The 22,561-nt window shown below is 39.6% G+C and overlaps 1 protein-coding gene across 1 annotated transcript in view; it reads right to left on the bottom strand.

Annotated features, from left to right (window-relative positions):
• Positions 1 to 20,021: 20,021 nt before the first annotated feature.
• CAND1 (cullin associated and neddylation dissociated 1) overlaps positions 20,022 to 22,561 on the bottom strand; it is a 44,572-nt gene continuing 42,032 nt past the window's right edge. The window contains exons 14-15 of the mRNA XM_004053523.5: positions 21,458 to 21,565; positions 20,022 to 20,654 (exon numbers count right to left, since the gene is read on the bottom strand). Coding sequence (XP_004053571.1) covers positions 20,430 to 20,654; positions 21,458 to 21,565 — 333 coding nt within the window. The 3' untranslated portion in view covers positions 20,022 to 20,429. The remainder of the gene's footprint in view (positions 20,655 to 21,457; positions 21,566 to 22,561) is intronic.

Genomic DNA, 22,561 nt, shown 5'->3' with positions numbered 1-22,561 from the left:
AAATGTGGTATATATACACAATAAAATACTATTCAACCATAAAAAGGAATAAAATCCTGTCATTTACAGCAACATGGATGGAACTGAAGGTTTTTATGTTAAGTGAAATATATTAAGCCAGGCACAGAAAAACAAATATCAGATGTTCTCACTCCTATACGGGAGCTTAAAAAGGTGATGTCATGGAGGTAGACAGTAGAATGATAGTTACCGGAGGCTGGGAAGGATGGGTGTCTGGGAGTGAAGAGGATGAAGAGAAGTTGGTTAATGAGTACAAACATACAGTTAGATAAAAGGAGTAAGTTCTAGTGTTTGATAGCACAATAGGATGACTATAGTTAATTACAATGTATTGGATATTTCAAAATAGAAGAGAATATTTGAAATATTCCCAACACAAATAATAAATGTTCACGGTGATGAATATCTGAAATGTCCTAATTTGATCATTACATTGTATGTATCAAAAATCACATGTACCCCATAAATTTGTACAATTAGGTATCAATAAAAAAATGTAATAGCAGGGGGCAAAGGGGCAGGGCAGGAGAAGACTATAAACATTCAGAAATGTCTCTCAGTTTTCTAGCTTTTAAAACATTATACCAATATTAGGCTGGGCAAGGTAGCTCACGCCTGTAATCCCAGCACTTTGGGAGGCTGAGGCAGGCAGATCACTTGAGGGTGAGGAATTTGAGACTAGCCTGGCCAACACAGTGAAACCCCATCTCTACTAAAAATAGAAAAAGAAATAGCTGGGCATGGTGGTGCACACCTGTAATCCCAGATACTTGGGAGGCTGAGGTATGAGAATCGCTTTAACCTGGGAGGCGGAGGTTGCAGCGAGTGGAGATTGTGCCACTGCACTCCAGCCTGGGCAACAGAGTGAGACTCTGTCTCAAAAAAAAGAAAACAAATTATACCGATATCATATAATTATCATATTATAGAATTTCTACATCTAAAAAAAACTCCTCTATATTGATTTTTAAATATCAGCTATATGAATTTAAAGAACATTTTTTCCATTGTCATTACTAGGAAAAGCAAATTCCAAAAATTCAGTGTCACACTGGGTGGTAGAAACTTATCTCAGATGTTTATTTCTGGAGAAAACTCCTTTCTATCCCCATTAATCACTTCAGTTCTTCCATAATTAATTAGAATTGTTTAGTTATTTGTTTTTATAGTCCCACACCTAAGGCTATTATTACAGTCACCAAAATAAAATGCTGACAAGTTAATTTTTGTAATTTATTTATGTCTACCAAGAGGTTCAAAAATTTTATAGCTAATATAGCTCAGTGAAAATCAAATAGTCATAATTATTTGCTCTCAAGGGCATCAAATCCACCAGGGCAAAGGTATCAAGAGAAAAACCAGAGTAAAAAATGGAAAAACAAATGGCCAGTTTCAGTGGTTCACACCAGTAATCCCAGCACTTTGGGAGGCTGAGGTGCGCAGATCACTTGAGCCCAGGAATTCAAGACCAGCCTGGGCAACACGGCGAAACCCCATCTCTACCAAAAATACAAAAAAAAAAAAAAAAAAAATTAGCTGGGTGTGGTGGCATGCGCCTGTAGTCTCAGCTAGTAGGGAAGCTGAGGTGGGAGAATCACTTGGACCCAGGAAGCAGAGGTTGCAGTGAGCTGAGATTGTGCCACTGCACCCCAGCCTGGGCAATAGAGCAAGACCCTTCTCAAAAAATAAAAGAGTAAAGAAAGTTTATTTTCACCACAACTCTTCATCACCAAAGATATGTAATAACACCCAAGGAAGTAGAAAAATTAAGAAATGTAATCTAAAAAAATATAGCTTACTATACTTTTATCATGCTTTGACTGTTGGGGATAGAAGAATTAGGTAAAGGGCCAGAGAAAGAAGACACTGAGGGCTTGTGGTGGAGGGCAAAGGTAAAATGTGGCGGGTAGGATTATGGTTTGGCCAGGAAGGAAAGAAAAGTGAAAGAGAAAGGAAGACAAAGACAGAGGTAGTCTCAGAGCAAAAGAGTCAAAATGACACCATATATTAGGTCAGTTTGATACAGCAATTTTAACACTCCTGAATCAAAGTAGCCCTATAAAAAATGTATAAGTCTCTGGGATTTTATTTTTTATTACGAAATAATTATGTGTACAACTTACTGATCCCTACTGCATCCATTAACGCAACCCAGACTACATGAGACTTACGTTTTCTTTAAGTTCTATATTATTTGGATTTTTTCACACTATATATTACCATTATTTTAAGTACATATATATATACATTTTTAAAAGTCTGTCCAATTTCTGTAAGCCTCTAATGATGTCCCAATCTTTTCTCCCAAAACATCCTGAAAGAGTTTTTGAATCTTAAATGTAAAATATGTTTGTAGGTCAAAGTATCTGTTAGAAATTTAATTGAGGATTACATATGCCATCCAGACGTGAGATTAAGGGATCATATTGTGGCCTAGATATCTACTACCACAACCAGCTCCATCTTCTCATCCTCAGGACATAGGAAGGTAAACAATAGCGTAATCATAACTCCTAAGAGCTATAGTCCATCTTCATGATCTTCAGATTGAAAATAGAATGTTTCATTTGGCCAGGCATGGTGGCTCATGTCTATAATCCCAGCACTTTGGGAGGCCGAGGCAGCCAGATCACTTGAGCTGGAGTTCAAGACCAGCCTGGGCAACAGAGCGAGACCGTGTATCAAAAAGAAAAAAAAAAAAGTTTCGTTATTAAGCAGGGACTTATTAGTAAAAAGTACATTATTAATAATTTTAAAAGAGAAATAAAGTAATATTTTTTAAAAACCAAAAACTCAAACTATTCAAGATACAAACGATTATTAGAAAATGCACAGACAGCGTGATGGCTCATGCCTGTAATCCTAGCACTTTGGGATACCAAGGTGGGCAGATCACTTGAAGCCAGGAGTTCGAGACCAGCCTGGCCAACACAGTGAAACCCCATCTCCACGAAAAATACAAAAAGTTAGCTGGGTATGTGGCATGTGCTTGTAATCACAGCTACTTGGGAGGCTGAGGCATAAGAATAGCTCGAACTCGGGAGGTGGAGGTTGCAGTGAGCCGAGATTGTGCCACTGCATTCCAGCCTGGGTGACCGAGTGAGACTCTATCTCCAAAAAAAAAGAAAAAAGAGAGAGAGAGAAAGAGAAGAAAGAAAAAAAGAAAGAAGAAAGAAAGAAAGAAAAAGAAAGAGAGAGGAAAGGGAGAGAAAGAGAAAGAAAGAAAAAAGAAAGAAAGAAAAAAAGAAAGAAAGAAAGAAAGAAAGGAAAGAAAGGAAAAAAGAAAATGCACAGACACTTTGGCCTAGAACAATGGATGGCAGTGCAGTAAACTCCTGGTTAGTGGCTTCTCTGCAAGATGATTCTTAACTCCCTCCCATCCCTGATGGGGCAGAACAAAGTTTGAGGACTGGGAAGCAGAGTGGAGCACAGTATAACATGTGTTTAGTGATAGAAAATATGTTTAGAGACCATTTAACTCAGATTGATCCCCTCACACTCCAGGGTTGGTAGTTTATGATGTGGTAAGGTCCAATATTTTGTACTTATAATAAGGACATTTTAATATGGCCAAAACCAACCAAAAAGGAAAGAAAAGAGCATCTCATGTACAAATTAGTTAATAATTAAAAAAAAAATTTTAACCTAAAGTTAAAATATGTTTTCTTAGCAGTTTGGAGATTTCTCAAAGAACTACAAAGAATTACCATGAATTACTATGTGACCTAGTGATCACACTAGTAGGTATATTCCCAAAGGCGAATAAATCATTTTACCAAAAAGACACCTGCACTCATATGTTTATGACAGTACTATTCACAATAGCAAAGACATAGGGTAAACTCAGGTGTCCATTAATAGTGAGTTGGATTAAGAAACTGTGGTACATATACACCATAGAATACTACACAGCCATAAAAAAGAGCAAAATAATGTCCTTTGCAGCAACACAGACGCCGCTGGAGGCCATTATCCTAAGGAAATTAACAAATTAAGCCAACCAAATATGCTCACTTATAAGTGGGAGCCAAACATTGGCTATACACGGACATAAAGATGGGAACAATAGACACCAGTGACTCCAAAAGGAAAGAGGAGGGAGGGGGACAAAAGGCAAAAAATTACCTATTGGATACTATGTTCACTGCCCGGGTGACAGGTTCAATTGAAGCTCACAGCATCATGCAATATATCCATGTGACACATCTGCACATGTACCCCCTGAATCTAAAATAAAAATAAGTAAATAAATAAAAATGTTTTCTTTTCATTCTTTTTGGTTTGTTTTGATCACATCAAAATGTCTTCATGTCAATAGTACAAGAATCTTCATTGTAGCATTGTTTGAAATAGTAATATGTTGGAAACAACTTCAATATAGAACTCCCTACATAAATTATGAGAAATTTGTACAATAGAATATTAAGGAGCACTTTAAAAGAATGAAACATTTTTATTTCCACTAACATGGAAAGTTCTCCAAGCTATATTATTAAATGAAGAAAAAAGGGGCAGTGGCAGTATGCTACCATTTGGGTAAAAAAAGAATGTCTACAAATATGTTCATATATGCTTAAACAGTTTGTGGAATACTACACAAGAAACTTAAGAGCAATGCCTCAAAGAAGAGACTCAAGGAGCTTTTTTTTTTTTTTTTGAGACAAAGTTTCACTCTGTCACCTAGGCTGGAGTGCAGTGGTGTGATCTCGGTTCACTGCAACCCCCGCCTCCTGGGCTCAAGCGATTCTACTGCCTCAGCCTCCCAAGCAGCTGGGACTACAGGCGTGTGCCACCATGCCTGGCTAATTTTTGTATTTTTAGTAGAGATGGGATTTCATCATGTTGGCCAGGCTGGTCTCGAATTCCTGACCTCAAGTGATCCGGCTGCCTCAGCCTCCCAAAGTGCTGTGATTACAGCCGTGAGCCACTGCGCCCGGGCGATATTTGCTTTTTAATATATACCTTTAAAAATATATTGAATTTTCTACCATGCTTATAATACTGATTCAAAAGAGTAATTAATAATTAAAAATTTCTCCATGTAAAAACAGCAGCCTCAAGTGGAGCTATCACAATGTTCCTGACACTAAAAATCATTATTTCCAAACATTACATGCTTGGCACCACCACCTGGAATATCTTGAAATATGGAAGTTATTTATTCATTTATTCAATCATTTATGTATATACCATGTGCTTATTATACATTAGTGAGATAATAAATCAACAGACAAAATCCCTGCTCACATGGAACTTATGTTCTATGCCAAGACACAGTTAAGGAACATATGATCCATAGGTTATATTGTACATTTAAAGGTGATAAATGCTATTGTATGGAAACAAAAGGGTAATAGAGATTGAGAAAGGCAGGATTGGTGACATTTAGGCAGACACTTGAAAAAGCAGAAGGAGTGAGCCATGTGGATATCTGGCATTGACACAGCACTCTGGGGACAGTGTTCCAGGCAGAAGGAAGAGCCAATGTAAATGTCATGCACCTGGCATGATCAATCAACAGCAAGGAGGCTAGGGTAGCTTTAGCGGAGTGAACAAGGGATAAAGTAGCTAGAGATGCAGTGAGAGAAGCAACGAGGGTTATTATATCATGAAGGGCCATGTAGGCTGTATGTAATAAGGTGTTTGGCATTTTCTGAGTTAAGTGGAAGGCCAGTGGAGGCTTTTGAGCTATGGAATGGTGTAATGGGATTTACTTTCTTATAGGACCACTGATTGCTCTTTTGAGACTAGATTGGAGGAGAGCAAGTGAGGAAGCATCAAGGATAGTTGGGAGACTATTACAGCAACCCAGGCAAGCCAGAGATTATGATAAACTACACTAGACTGGTAGTATAGAAATGCTGAGAGGGGATCAGAGCCACAGACACATTTTGAAAGCAGAACAAACAGGATTTCCTAATAGATTGTATATGGTGTGTGAAAGAAAAGGAGGAATCAAGAATGACTTGCAGCCTTTTGGATTGAGTAGCTGGAAGGATGAGGCTATTACTACAGTGAAGAGCACTACAGGCAGAGAATTTATGAGGTGGAGAGTCAGGAGTTCAGTTCTGGATCTGTCAAGTTTGGGAAGCTACTTAGACAACCAAGTAGAGATGTTAAGTAGCTATAGTTGTATATACAGGGCTTAAGTTCAGGTGAGAAGTTCTGATTGGAGATATTGAGAGTTGTCAGTATAGATGGTATTTAATTCTATACTGCTGAGTTGATGAGTCCCCTAGGGAGTGAATGTAGATAAAGAGAAGAGACCCAAGATCTTAGTCTTGGGGTACCCCTAATGTTAGCAAGTCAAGAAGAGGAGCAACAATAAAGATGACCAAGAAAAATGCTGATGATGTTCTTTTTCTTGTCCAAGGTGATAGTTACATAGTTACATGGGATATTAACATTTTGATAACTCATTCAGCCATACATTTATGAATTGTGATCTTTGCTCTGTATATGTTACACTTCAATAATTTTTTACCCCTCCCCCCTTCCTAGTCCCTTACTTTCTTGCTATTTCTTTATGGAATCATAAAGAAAGTAACCCCTTCAGAAAATTTTCTCTTCTCTTCAATGCTGAATCTTCCACCAAACACATGGCATCTGCTCAGGGAACCGAAGTATTTTGAAATCTGTTTTTCTTTTTTTTTTTTTTTTTTTTTAGAGATGGAGTCTTGCTCTGTCACCCAGGCTGTAGTGCAGTGGCACAATCTTGGCTCACTGTAAGCTCCGCCTCCTGGGTTCACCCACCATTCTCCTGCCTCAGCCTCCCAAGTAGCTGGGACTACAGGCGCCCGCCACCAAGCCCGGCTAATTTTTGTATTTTTAGTAGAGACGGGGTTTCGCCGTGTTAGCCAGGATGGTCTTGATCTCCTGACCTCGTGATCCACCCGCCTCAGCCTCCCAAAGTGCTGGGATTACAGGCATGAGCCACCGCGCCCGGCCTGAAATTTGTTTTAAATCAAATTAAATCTATCTTAGAATCTCACTATTCAAAGTGGCAAACAATTCTTTGAATAGAAGTGGGACAGGCAATAGCTCCAAGGACAACGGATTGGGATGAGGGCCTTCTGTTCTTCACCACTGAGATGCTCGGTTTCCAAGCCCATGTGGCCCATTCTTCTGAGGAACTAAGTAATCTTTTTCCAAGGGCCTGTAAGCTATGGAATCCACAAAGCAGACAGCAATCCCTTTCAAAATCTTGAGCACTGTGTGGGGACACAGATCTTTCCCTGACAGTTGTACATATGTGCCCAACTCCCATTTTTCCCAGTCACAGAGAATCTCATTCTTTCCTCAACTCCCTACCACCTTGGGTTTCTCTCGACATATTCCTATATCCCACCTCTCTTCATCTCATTTGCCAAACATTCTCCTTCCAAACAAAAACTAGATTTCATTTGTTTGTCTTTAAGGCCCATGATAGTGCCTGTTTTCAGCCGTGAAACACAAATCTTATGAATACTTGAGGTAAGAAAACTCAGATGCAGAACACAGAGATTTGGCTAACTTTGGAAGATGAAGAAGGCAAAAACTCTTACCACTTTCCAGTTTTCAAGTTATTTTGGTCTGTAGGTTGTGTTCCCCTGGAAAGATCGGCTGTTCTCTTCAGATACGGGTGTTGGGTAAGAAGTCAATGTCAGATCCTTGTTTATATCCCATCTAGTGAGTTTAGGGAAACCAGAAAGTATGAGTTCTAGAGTGAAGAGCCCCAGGCACTACCTCCATTTGCTGCCATCCCTTAAAGAGACTCTTCTGGAAAGGGATTCTTCCTCTTTTTTTTAGCTTTTATTTTAGTTTCAGGGGCACACAGGTAAACGTGTGTCACAGGGGTTTGTTGTGCAGGTTATTTTATTGGCTTGTTTGTGTGGGTTGCTTTATAGTGACACTGGTTTGTGTGTTTATATTAGCTGGTAGCAGTCTTTCTATATTTAGTGCTCCTTTCAAGATCACTTGTAAGGCAGGTCTGGTGGTAATGAATTCCCTCAACATTTACTTATCTGAAAAGAATCTTATTTCTCCTTCACTTAGGAAGCTTAGTTTGGCTGGATATGAAATTCTTGGTTGCAGACTTTTTTTCTTTAAGAATGTTGAATATAGACACCCAATCTCTTCTGGCTTGCAGGGTTTTAGCTGAGAGGTCCACTGTTATCCTTATGAGATTCCCTTTGTAAGTGACCTGCCCCTTCTCTCTAGCTGCCTTTAACATTCTTTCTTTCATTTAGGCCTTGGAAAGTCTGACAATTATGTGTCTTGGTGATGATCTTCTTGTGTAAAATCGTTCAGTTCTCCGTATTTCCTGAATTTCACTGTTGGCCTCACTAGCAAGGTTGGGGAAGTTTTCATGGACGATATCCTGAGATGTTTTCCAAGTTGTTTGCTTTCTCCCAGTTCCTTTCAGGAATGCCAATGACTTATAGATTTGGCCTCTTGACCTAATCCCATACTTCTCAGAGGTTTTGTTTATTTCTTTTTATTCTTTTATCTTTATTTTTGTCTATCTTATTTCAGAGAACCAATCTTCAAGTTCTGAGATTCTCTCCTCAGCTTGGTTTAATTCTGCTATTAATACTTGTGATTGCATTGTGAAATTCTTGTATTGTGTTATTCACCTCTGTCAAACTCACTTAGGTCCTTTTTCATACTGGCTGTTTCATTTTTCAGCTCCCATAATGTTTTATTGTAATTTTTATTTTTCTTGGATTGGGTTTTGCCATCCTCCTGAATCTCAACGATATTCATTCCTATCCATATGCTGAATTCTATTTCTGTCATTTCAGACAGTTCAGGCTGGTTAAGAACTCTTGTTGGAGAATTGGTACAGTAATTTGGAGGATATACAACACTCTGGCCATTTGAGTTACGAGACTGCTTGTGTTCATTCTTTCTCATCTCTGCACGTGGGTGTTCCTTTAGCTGTAGTGTGGATTGAGTAGTCAATAGATTTCTTTTCTGGATGTTTTCACCAGGCTGAAGCTTTGTGCAGGGTCTTTATTTGAAGCTGGCTTCTTGTCTCTGGTTTCAGAGTAGAGTAGGTTAGTGAGGTATTTTTGGTGTTGAAGCTTTGGAGTGTAATCCAGCAAGTGATATTTAGGATTATTGGTCAGTTGGTAGACTCCTGGTCAGTTGTATGGCTCCCCTGTGTTTCCTCACAGTTGCAGTCATGTTCCCTCTCAAGGCCCTGAAAGTGTGGGTTCCTCTCCCACTTGAGTGTTGGCTGTAGATTGTGGCTTGGTGTTCCTGGGATGCCCACTGCAGTTCTGAGGCAATCTCTGTGTTTATATTCCTTCCCCAACTTGTATGCAGATGAAGAAGGGACCTTAGTAGTGATTGTGGCCAAGGGTCTTTTGCTTGTTTCCTTGAGGCCCCACCCCACAGAGATGCAGGTCAGCAATCTCTCAGTGCAGTCCACCCAGGATAAAGGGTCTGTGCTGTAGGCCCAATCCAAGGACTCTGTTTGGTGATGAGCAGTTGGGGGCGATGGGTGTGGGACCCGTGTAAGACAGACTGGCCTCCTCTCCTTGGGTTGACTGCAGCTTGTTGGAGGGGTGGATAAAGTACTTAGGGTCTTTGCTCCTTCATTAGTCTGAGGGTAGCAAGGGCAGTTCCACTGCAGAAGCAGTGGCAGAGAGGCTTTCAGTTGTCCCTGGAGGCTCTGTTCAGGTCAGGGAGTTCCCGAGTTGCTACTGGCTCAATAGCTCTGGCAGGGGTTGGCTAGAGGTCCAGGCCTGGAGGACCTGCCTCACAGAGATATGGAAATGGCACCCGTGTAACAATCTGGCCACTTTTCTGTCAGGCTGTTGCAGTGTGCTGGGGACCCACTCTAGTCCCTGGTTGATGCAGATTTTCTAGTACCTGGTCCAGTGCAGACTGTGAAACATCAAAGATGGTAACCTGCCCTTCCCTCTGGGAGCTTTGTTCCAGGGAGGTATGGACCTGTTGCCGGCCCAAACACACCTGTAGGAGGTGGCTGGAGACCCTGGTTAGGAGGTCCCACCCAGTGAGGAGGAATGGGATCAGGGACCTACTTGAAGCAGTCTGGCCACATTTTGGTGGATCAGCTTTGCTGTGCTGGGGTACCCTATCCACCTCCGGTTGGCTCAGACTCTCCAAAACCCAAAGGCTGGAACAGCTAAGTCGCCCAAACAGCAATGATGGCAGCCTGCCCCTCCCTCTGGAAGCTCTCTCCCAGGGAGAATTCAAGTCTCTTTCAGCTGGAGAACACTGGCAGGGGTGGCTGGAGGCCCCAGTCAGTGAGAAGGAATGGGATTGGGGTACCTGCTTAAAGAAGCAGTCTGGCCATATTTTTGTAGCGCATCTGTGCTGTACTGGGAAATCCCTCCCACCCCCAGTCGGCTTGGACTTTCCAAAGCCTGAAGGCTGGAGTGGCTAAATTGCCCAAAGAGCAGCGGAGATGGCGGCTCACCCCTCCCCCAGGGAGCTCCGTTTCAGGGAGGCGCAAGGCGGCTACCAGGGGCTGGTTGGATTTCCAAGCCCGTGGGTCTTCTCCTATGAGATGCTGTGGAAGTGGGGCCTGCAGACTGTCACTGCACAGCCTCTTGGATTCAGCCACTTTCCTACGGGTATATACAGGGGTCTAATCTCCAGCTTTGCAGGAGTTGCGGTTACTTTGCTGGAAAGCTTGATTTTCTAAGGCTTCTGGGTCTCCACCCATGCCTGAGCAGCTACTCTGCTAAGACTATGTAGCTCTGTCTGTCAGACTGAAGGCTCTGGTGAAGTGTGTTCATGAGATCTCCTGATCCCCGCGTTGCAATGATCCATGGGAGAAGCCTGGGTTCCCAGGGTCACACATTCACTCACCACTTCCCTGGGTGGGGGAGGTTCCCCTGGCTCGGTGTCACTCCCAAGTGGGCTGTTGTCCTGCCTCGCTTTTCTTTGTTCTCTGTGGGTCAAGTTGTTTCCTTGATTAGTCCCAACGCTAGTACCTGGATGTTTCAGTTGAAGGTGCTGTAGTCACCCTTCTCATTCCTCTCTCTGAGCCATGCACACTTCCTGTTTCTCTTCCACCATCTTCAATTTATGCCAGGGTTCGTCCTTTGAAAGAATGCACCTCAGCACATTTTATCAATTTTAAGCTTTTCTCTTGCTAGATTCTCTTGGTTTCCTAGGTGTGTGGTTATGTCACACACAAAAACGATAGCTTTACTTTCTAACTCACATTATTCATTATATTTTCTCGCTTTATTTCATTTTTTGGAAACCTCCAAGACCATGTTATACAATAATGCTATATAATGCTAGTAGTTTATCTTCTGACTTTAAATAAAATTGTTTTAATGTTTCACTGTTTAGGATACTATTTATTACTGGTTTCTGATAACTAGTCTTTATAGTTTTACTACTTCACTAATACTTTTACATTGGTATATTTTCTAATATTGAGCCATCAGAGGATTCTCAAAACATAGAGTAGAATATTCCCCTCAAAATACATTTCATAACTTCCCTTTCCCTCCCTTAGAAAATGGGAGTAACATGAAGAATCCAGCGTGGACTATTAAGGTTCTGTAGTCAGTCATTTATGAATAAATGTATTTTTTTAAATATATTTTTTGAGTAATTACTATGTGTTACTGAACCAAACTTAGGTCCATCCACCTGGCACAGCAAAGCCAAACACCAACACCAAGATCTGCACTGAGAGAAAGTAGGCATTCATTGCAGGGCACCAAGCAAGGAGAATTGGGCAGCTAATGCTTAAGACTCAAACTCCCCAGTGCCCTCCATGCAAAGGTTTTTAAAGGCAGTGAGGCAGAGTTTATAGGCAGTCATAAATCAATACATGGAGGTTATACATTGGTTTGGCCCTAAAAGGTGAGATATCTTGAAGCAGAGGTTTACAGGTGTTAGGTGGATTCAGAGATTCTTCAATTCACCATTGGTTAAGGAAGCGAGGCTTTGTATAAAAACTTGGGGTCAGCAGAAAGGAATGTTAAGGGTTGGCCTGAGGGTATGACTCTGCAGGCCCCTCAGATAGAAATTTAGAACAAAGAAGTTCAGCCCTCAGTTCCTCCTTAACTGAGGTTTACATGACAGTCAGCATTTTCCATCAGGTGGGGGTTCAGGTTTCTGAAAAACAACTCAAGCACAAGTGTCAAGATGTTATTTTTAGTTTCTATGGGAACCAAACATCTTGTGACTCGAACTTACTTGGGTGACTATTGTTCAAGCTATTATTACCTTCTTGCTTATCAAGTTGCTCATTTACTTCACAAGGCTAGCTAGGTGCTTGGAATTTTCCTTAATTTCCATGCTTGGAGGGATCCGGCAGGCCCCTAAGAGGAGTCCCTGCCCTGTCTCATGTGTGTTGTACTATATGGTGTGTGTGTGTTAACCTTCTTAGTATGTTGGGGGAAACTCTTCTTTCAGACTACTACATATAACTCAATTTGACTAATGAGGAAATAGACCTAGTGAGGCAGGAAAACAGGCTCTGGAGACAGGGAACTTAAGGGCAATTTGTGCTAACTTTTTAAAAGAGAAATCACCAAGGTCTGGGAGCAGGAAATCTAAGGCCAAATCACACTGACTTCCCAGAGCTGGATCTAAAAGAAAATACCTGGGTCTGGGGGCAGGAATCCTAAGGCCAATCAACACAAACTTCCTAAAGCTAAACACAAAGGGAAAAACCCCATCTCCCCAAGCGAAGTTAACTAAGGATCAAAGGCTACTCTCCCTACAACCCTCCCACTTCCACCACATCTGAGATGGAAAGGAAGAGTACCCTGGATTGGCCGAGGGCCACACAGGGACCATCTCTTCATGTGCATAGGGTGCCAATTCACCTCAGCCTTTAGCCACAGATCAAATACTTCATCCAGATAAGGGGTAGATAAGAACCTCAAATGGGATACTTAAAGCCCAGAAAACTTTGTAACTGGGCCCTTGAGCCACTTGCTCGGGCCCACTCCCACCCAGTAGAGTGCTTTCTCGCTTTCATAAAATTCCTGCTTTTGCTGCTTCATTCCTGCATTTCATCCCTCTGCTACTTTGTGCGTTTTGTTCAGTTCTTTGTTCAAAATGCCCAGGACCTGGACAATTCGTAGTCAAGCCCCTCCACTGGTAACACTAGATACATTAATAATTTGCCCAAAGTCCCACTCCCAAGAAGTGTTAGAACCAGATTTAAACCCAGGTTTAGAGCCTGAGCTTTTACAACTATATTATAATGTTTCTCAGTAAAGCATTACCAAAGACCAAGAAATAACACAAGCTTCAAGATGGCAAAAAATCTGATGTACTTATATTTATTGTGTCAAAATTCTACTGAAATGACAGTAAATATTTTTTAAAAGGAACGAATCCAAAACCATATATAGAGCAAGAGGGAAGGCCAAAGAATTTTGGAAATTCTGACAAATTTCTAGAAGGCAGAAAGCTGGGGGCATCAGAGTACAGCAAGTCACAAACCAGACAAGGAGGGGTTACTCTTAGTCCAGACAAGTGACTCCAAGCTGAGTCTTTAGATACAGAAACTGGAACTAGGTTGGCAGTATTCAGTTTGACATTAAGGGCTGTTTGTGAACAGCTGGACTAGTCGGCCCTTCCCATACCCTAGCCACTCAGTAACCATCAGCAATGGTATGGAGAAGAGGAGGGGAATAGCAGTATCTGCACCAAGGTTAACAGACAGACAGGTGCTTTTAAAAGGAATTTGACAATATTACGTGCCTGAAAATGGAGTCAGGTTCCAAACATGGGAGTTGGCCCTTGGATTATGCCCTCTTCATTACTTGTCCAGGGAAGACTTCCTGGAGTCCTTGACCTAACCTACAAGATGAAAAGCAGCCAGCTAAGTAAAACAAAAGAGAAGTCAAGTCATTCCAGGCAAAAGGCATAACTTGACCTTGAGCAAACTTGAGAAGGCAAGGGAAATATTTTATAGTTGTCAGAAGAAAAGGTTAGTCCTAGTTGTGAGATGCTGAGGCTGGTGGGGCAGGCAGTAACCAGATCTAGTTTGTACTTATCCTATGGGCAAAAGAGAGACAGTGAAGGATGTAGTGCAAAGATGAAATGGTCAGGACCATTGTTTTGCAGCTGTGTAGAGGAAGGACTGGGAATTAATGCCTTCTGGGTATTTTAATGCGGTGGTTTCCAAGGTGTGGCCTTGGGAAACAGCATTAGAACCTGGGAACATGGTAGAAATACAAATTACTGGTTTACTACAGCCTACTGAACCACAGCCTCTGGGTGTAGGGCCCAGCAATCTGTTTTAATAAGTCTTACAGGTGACTGTGATGCACTCATTTGAAAACTATTCTTCTAAGGAAGAGCTCATTCCTCAAGACATTTCATCTCCTTTATGAATTGTTTCTGTCTCACTCATGTTGAATGGACCATACCCTCAATTATTAACCCCCAGTATCCCGTGTATACCTCTCATACAGCAGAATTTTATGGTGCTTCCTTATGTCAGTCTTCCCATGATAATCAGCAAGCTTCTTCATATCAAGTACAGTCTCAACAGCTTTTGTAGCCCTGGCAGCACCCTAAGCGCGTAATAAATTGGCTTGCTAAATGAATGAACACAAAAATAACGATTAGCAGGCATTTGCCGCAGTCCAGTCAATAGATAAGGAGGAAATGAGGTCTTAAGTCAAAAGCATGAGAGATATTTAGGAAAGAGATATTTAGGAGATGGGCATGAGAGATATTTAGGAAATAAAAGGGACAGAATGCTAGTAAGAGTTAACAATTATATTACACTTAGTATGTCCCAGGTACTGTTTTAAGTGCTTTATACAATGTTCCTATTTAATCCTCACAATAACCCTATAAGGTGCTACTATTTTAATTCCCATTTTATAGATAGGGAAAGTTGAGGTTAAATTATTTGCCCAAGTCTAACAGCTAACAGTCAGGATTCAAACTAATATGATATATGATGTCTGTCTGTCTGTAGAGTCCTTGTTTTTTTTGAGACAGGGTCTCGCTTTGTCACCCACGCTGGAGTGCAGTGGTGCATGCAATCTTGGGTCACTGCAACCTCCATCTCCCAGGTTCAAGCAATTCCCCTGCCTCAGCCTCCCGCATAGCTGGGACTACAGGCATGTGCCACCACATCTAGCTAATTTCTTTGTGTTTTTTTAGCAGAGACGGGGTTTCGCCATGTTGGCCAGGCTGGTCTCGGACTCTTGACCTCAAGCGATCCACCTGCCTTGGCCTCCCAGAGTCCTTGTTCTTTATCATATTCTGCCTCCAAACTCTTGCTAAGTGAGGCTTTTAGATTTCCAGTTTGAATGACTGGGTAAATGGGATGCCATCAGCAAAGAGACAGGAAAAACCAGGGCAAGATGATGACTTCAGCTTTAAATATGCTGTGTTTGAGATACCTTTATGAGATGTATAGCAGGTGGTTGGATATAATAGTCTGAAACAGGGGCATGGACTGGGCTAGATGTATAGATTAAGAAACTGGCTGGGCGACGTGGCTCACGCCTGTAATCCCAGCACTTTGGGAGGCCGAGGCGGGTGGATCACCTAAGATCAGGAGTTTGAAACCAGCCTGGCCAACATGGCAAAACTCCATCTCTACTAAAAATACAAAAATTAGCTGGGCATGGTGGCACATGCCTGTAATCACAGCTACTTGGGAGGCTGAGGCAGGAGAATAGCTGGAACCCGGGAGGCAGAGGTTGCAGTGAGCCGATATTGCGCCACTGCACTCCAGCCTGGCAGACAAAGCAAGACTCCATCAATCTCAAAAAAAAAAAAAAAATTAAGAAAGAAAAAAAAAGAAAAAAGAAATCAACAACATGCGCTGGGCAAGGAGGCACTTGCAATAATCTCAGCAGTTTAGGAGGCCAGCACAGGATTGCTTGAGCCCAGGAGTTTGAGATCATCCTGGACAAGGTCATGAGACCCCATCTCTACAAGGAAATAAAAAAATTAGCTGGACGTGGTGGCACACACCTATACTCCCAGCTACTCGGGAGGCTGAGGTGGGAGAATCACTTGTGCCCAGGAAGCTGAGGTGCAGTGAACCATGTTCGTGCTATGTACTCCAGCCTAGGCAACAGAGTGAGACCTTGTCTCAAACACAAAAACAAACCTGTGAGGCCATTTGCACTTCAGTTTCCCTTAAATATTGTTCACTAGGTATTTCAGCCCACACGTCTTCTCATTATATGTAATCCTTATTCTTTTAGGGCCATCTCATCCATTCTTATGGTTGCATGTTGTTGATTTTTTTTTCTTCTCTTTTTTTTGGTAGAGACAGGGTCTCACTATGTTGCCTAGAGCTGGTCTCCAACTCCTGTCTTCAAGTGATCCCCCACCTTGGCCTCCCAAAGTGCTGAGATTACAGGCGTGAGCTGCCATCTGGCCCTGAAGTACAATTCTTTACTATTTTTGTGAGAGCATTCTAGACTAAAATCACTTAATACCCATCAACCATTATTTACTGGCAATAGCAAATTAATTCCAATACTTCCTAATCTGGAAACAATGTCACTTTACATAGCATAAGCTTTCTGTTTTCTAAGACCTCAGCAAAATAATTAAACTTGCTAAAATCACCACTAGAAAGGTATGAAGAGGACAGGGTATTAAGATTCCAAAACAAAATTAGGTATTTCTGTCTACTAAATATCATTCTGAAACCTGACACACTGGCATTATAGGGTCCAAAAAAGTAAAATTATATGCATTACTCCCTTCAGTAGTTTTTGGAATCAGAGCTAACTTTCTAAGTTACAAAGAGCAAAAACATGTTGCTGAAAGATCTTGCCTGAAACTACAGCAAAGGTGTTTACAAAATCTTTTCTGGTATTAATAGGAAAACAAGCAATTTACTGTATTGGAAAAGGAAAACGTATGATTTCATTTTGCATTTCCTTTAAGAAAACAGCCTTATCTGATGAGATTTTGGTAGCCTGTAGCCAAATACTTCCACTGTGTTCCACTTTTGCAACCAAAATTATCAAATGAATTTTATTTAAATGGAAAAGTCAGTTAAAACCAGAATATCCTTTGTCCAATCAGTCAATAAACTATTACCATACTGTCAATTTTCCATTCCATAAACAAGATTTCAAAAACAGGTATGAATCTGGGGTAGCAGTGGTTTGAAAATTAGGATTCAATTTAAAACAGAGCTAGAATCCAAAATTTACTTGCTGAAATGTTTAAGGTCTTTAATTTCAAAACACTTACTAAGCATAATATATCTAGAGATTGGCAATTAATTTTAACAATTTAGGTCTTTAGTAAAATTAATGTAGGCAGAAAATGTTACTTCATTACAAAGTGTTACTATATACTTTGTCTTGTGACTAACTAGAGCTTACAGGAGTATAAACAAGTTAACTGAATTTTTCAGTGGCTGAGGATTTTGTATGCTTCCTCATTTTGAACTTCAATCATGACTATATAATCATATTCATACATCTGAGACTGAACTAGATATAAAGATATCACAACACCCACTAGAATTGGTTAATTAGATATGCCCCTATGTTATTTCTTCACTATTTACCGAAGAAAAGTATGAAGAAAAAAAGACTAATTTGGTTTAATTATGGTTACATAAAAATTATGTAAATATTCAAACATTTGATGAAATCATCATACTCCAACCATAAAGAATTGTAATTCCTAATGGTTAAGCAGCTTTCAGATATCATTAATAAAATACATGACTGTCATTAAAAAAATTATCATTCAGTGCTATTGATTTTATAAATAACCTTTTAGGTTAGGCCCTGCCATACCAAATTTCCTTTCTGCCTTTTTTTTTTTTTTTTTTTTTTTTTTTTGAGACAGACTCTTGCTCTGTTGCCCAGGCCAGAGTGCAGTGGCGTGATCTCGGCTCACTGCCAGCTCCGCCTCCTGGGTTCACGCCATTCTCCTGCCTCAGCTGTAGCAGCTAGGACTACAGGCGTCTGCCACCACGCCCGGCTAATTTTTTGTATTTTCAGTAGAGATGGGTTTTCACAGTGTTAGCCAGGATAGTCTCGATCTCCTGACCTCGTGATCCGCCTGCCTCGGCCTCCCAAAGTGCTGGGATTACAGGCGTAAGCCACTGCGTCCAGCCCTCTGCCTTCTTTTAAAATAAATCAGGTAGACCTAAACTAACTTAAATGTTCTCAGGAAAATCAGTAAACAGCTTGGTTTTGTATTAACTTTTAGATCTCCTCAGGAACCTACATGTGATAAATTGCTAAGTGTAACACCTTAATATTACTAGTAAGTAGCATGAGTGGTAGACTATGTCTGGACTCCACATCCTGCCACTTCCATTCCAGTATCTGGACCACATCACCACTAGGAGTATGGAGTTAATCATCAGTATGACACAGCATTCAAATTCTAAGCACTGCTGTTACTAATTTTGTTAATGTATGCATATAAACAGGTATATAAACACTAAAGCCATAAAAGAGCAGTATCTATTTCTTTAGTACTAAAAGAATTTCAACTGTTAGAAAAATGAATTGGCTTAAAAGACAAAAACAAAGCAAAACAAAACAAAACATGCATCTTGAAACTTAAAAACAAACAAACTGAAGAAAAAGCCAGTTGAAGTACTTGGATTTAACTTTACCCAACTAAGACATTCACACAACATATGCATGTCAGTCTCCTATTCAGTCCTAGAGCCTGCAGTATTGTAATTTATTGTGAAACCATGTAACCAAATACTTAAATATATCCACAACATCTATACCACAGAAATGCATAGTACATAATACACTAACATCTCAAAATAAACTTCTATTACAGTTTTATGCAAATTATGGTAAAAGATTATCACCTGCCACACTTTGAAATGGCACCAACTTCAACATCAATGCACTAGTCAAAATCCTTACTAGAAGTGATATCTTCTGCATTATCATCTGAACATTCAAAATCAAGCTGTTAATCTAATAACCACAGTATGTTATCATTTAAAATCACTGTATATTTGGATGTTAAAGCAGGTAGTAATACAGCAGGAAAAGTGTTCCTAATTCACAGTTTCAAAAATAAAGGGTGCAGTTTTCATATATCTGATTGCTTAAAATTGGTCACTCAATTTAACAACTGCCTCCTTCAATACATGTAAACTATGTTTGCACAGCACTAGGAGATGTCTTTTATTTCAGAATTAGTTCTTACTGTTACAGGAGCACCACAAATTTTAAGGAAGAGGCTACAGTGTGAAATGAGCTCACTGAAGGATATGTTAAATAAAATTTTAACTACAATATAAGGTACTGCAAAAGCTTTGTTCCCCAGCACAGATCCCTTAATCAGGAAAAGTAGTGAACACTTACCCAATACAATATGTAAATTCGCTCTACAGGAGATGGGGAAAAACCTAACTCAACTAAAAGCAAATGCTATTATTAGCTAACAAACCTGTGATAGCTGGCTTCAGAATTTTCCTAAAAATAAAATTCAAAAGCATACACAGTATTTATATCCTTTGATAAGGAATGTAGACATCCAAACGGAATGAAAGAAAAATCTGGTTTTAAGAATTTCTAAGTGGAATCACACGCACACAAATGGGTAACTGAGAAAAACTGAGCACTTAAATATTCAAAATTTAAGTAAGAAGATTTATAATAGAAAAAAGTGGCAAATTGTTACTGTGACTTGATTTTCTGAAAACATCTGCAAATTCACACTGGCATTAAGAAAACCCAAGTCTCAAAAATTCTCCTTTCTTTCTCTCCAGATAATGTGTTTTCTGTGCAAAAATAAATATCTGAAAATTGCACTAATACTTATTTTAACTTCTATATTATGAATAATCTGCACATGCTGCTTTACAGACGATACATATTTGTAAACTTGCTCATGCAAAATTAGTGTGCGCAACAGGGATATTGTTAATTTTCATACTTAAAAATGATACCTTATTATCTTTTAAAAATTGCCAAACTCTCTGAAATGGTTAACAAATCTTATATGGATATTCTTGTCTGCCAGCTAAAAATCAACTTATGTTGCTGAAAACAAAAAGTTATACAAGAAAAAGAAACATGTTTTTGTTTTGCAAGATTTTTGATTTTTAAATGAGAAAATTTATAAAAGAAAGAAATTCATGGTCACAAAATTTTAACATTTTAATCCTAAACATTACAGGGTAAATAGATACTGGACCCTATCTCCATACTCCATAAAATCCTAACTTTTAGTTTCCATTTCAAATGTTGCTGTAACCACTAAAACACTAGTGGTTTTACAACCTCTGGATTATGGAAATACACATTTCTGAAATAAATGCTACAAAAACAACAATGGAAGAAAGCCAAACAAACAGTCTCCATGAAGGAAAAAAAAGTGGAACATTTTGAAGCTTTTAGACACTTCTCTTTCCATGTCTTATGATTAACCTGTCAATTCAGTGCATTGTATGGTCATATGTAATGGTCCCCATGGTGAACAAACATCTAACTAGTGTCCATTGATTCCAAGTTAGTAGATGATGAATCTTTCTGGATACTTTCAAAGATAGCCGCCAGCTCAGGGTTAGAACTGATCTGTGACTGGAATTCACTCATCAGTGGACTCTTCTCTGCTTCTGGAATGGTTAGCAGTGCTGCTACTGCTCTCATGGCAGATCGCTTTAATTCATCTTGTTTTTCAAACTCCTGCTTTACTGAGTTTGCCTTTACCTGTAAGATGGAGTAAACTTAGACTACATGCTATAAAAGACAGTTCTTACATGAACAAAATTTAAGCACATAAGATCTTCCTGATAAAAGCTACTCTCGTAGGTCCATAAGGCATATTACATTCTAAGAACAACTGTTTTTAAACTTATTTTTAAGTAGCTGTCTCCTTTTCTTTTAAGGGAATATTTTACACAAAGCCCCATTATAAAAACAGAAAATCTAGACCCAAATGATTGTAACAAAGAGAGTAGGACACTCTTTGTTTCAACTATCTGCTTAGCAAGTCTCACACTTTAGCCCCCATCAAGAAAGTACTCTTCTAGCTACCCTATTCTTTGCTATACTCTATTATTCACTTTTTCAAACACACCATATGATGACATCTCCAGGCCTTTATTCAAAGCCTGTTTCATCTTCTTGGTCTAAAAAAAAAAAATCTTGATTTTTCAAGGTTCATTGCAAATGTTGTCACCCTAATATGAAACCTTCTGACTCCCCTTCCAACCAGAATTAAAAACTTCCTCTTTTGTGGCCTGATCACATTTTATCCCATATCAGTACTTCAAATATGTATCAGTACTTCAAAATGTTAACATATTGATATAGCAATAAACAAAAACTTTTAAGAATAGCCGTTAACAGTGCTAAGTTTTATAAAATATCAGTATTCGATAGGTTAACTTTTTAAACCAACTGCTACACAGAGCACTGGAATAGTTATGTTTGGAAAGCTAGAGAAAAGAATTGGCTAGGAATCCCCAATACACCAAGTCTGACCTAGGTTGATACTTATCATTTCTTACCTTAGTTGTACATGTTGCACGTAATGGCTCAACAAGTCGGTCCAACCTCTGCAGTACTGCACTTGGACAAAGGGTAGACAGTCTCACCAACATTAAAAATGTCAGCATCTATTAGGAATAAAAAAGACAGAATTTAGATTTGACATCATTTTCTAAAAACAAAATTCTAAATTCTGACAAATCCTTTAAAGGAAAATAACTAGCATGCAAAGTGAAGCTTCCTTTTAATGTAATCTGCCAATCAGAATCAGACAGATTTGTCTCAAACCTTACCTGAGTTAAGTGCTAAAGAGACCTCACCAGATTGTATTTTAGGTGAGGTCTACTGAGCAGCATATTATAGGTGAGGTCTCTTTAGCACTTAACTCAGATAAGGTTTGAGACAAATCTGTCTCAAACAGATACAAGAACTAGAAAAGTGGTTTTCAATCTTGGTTGCACATTAGAATCATCCAGAGAGCTTTAGAAACACACCCATTCTTCAAGCCCCATCCCCAGAGAGTTTTACTGAACCTGTCAGAATACGGCACACATTATTTTTTTTATTTTTATTTTTTAAAGCTCATGTGCACCAGAATTGAGAATCATAGAACTAGAAAATTACTGAACTGGAACACAATTTCATAATAAGTTTCCACTATCATAACAGAGTTGACCAGTTATTCAGATTAATCCATGTAAAACCTGATAACCCATAAACCTTTTTCTCTTGGACTATAAACTCATAGAATTAAACAAGCACGTCCTTTTACTTCTTGGTGGGGAGACCCTCTTCATTGAACTTTGAGAGGCTCAGGTCACTACCACACATGGAAACCTAAGAGTAGGAGTTCGGGTAGTATGGCTCAATTACTGCTGAGTTACCACTTTTGTCCTGCTTGGCCAAAAGCCCTAAATGGAAGAGTAGATGAAAAAGACACAATGCATGTATTTTTCATTTTTCAAATCACCCTTTTACTGTTCACATTTTAAATGGAGATGAACACACAGGAAAACAAAGAACACTTATATGCAAAATTCATTATCCAAACATAAGACGCAGTACGATTTCTCTCAAGTAGCTTCTACAGATTGTTTTGTATATCTGAAAAGTTCCATGTCCTA

This window comes from Gorilla gorilla, chromosome 10 (assembly GCF_029281585.2).
Source record: "Gorilla gorilla gorilla isolate KB3781 chromosome 10, NHGRI_mGorGor1-v2.1_pri, whole genome shotgun sequence".
Taxonomy (NCBI): domain Eukaryota; kingdom Metazoa; phylum Chordata; class Mammalia; order Primates; family Hominidae; genus Gorilla; species Gorilla gorilla.
The sequence above is the reverse complement of the archived record's forward strand: the minus strand, read 5'-3'. Positions and strand labels throughout refer to the sequence as shown.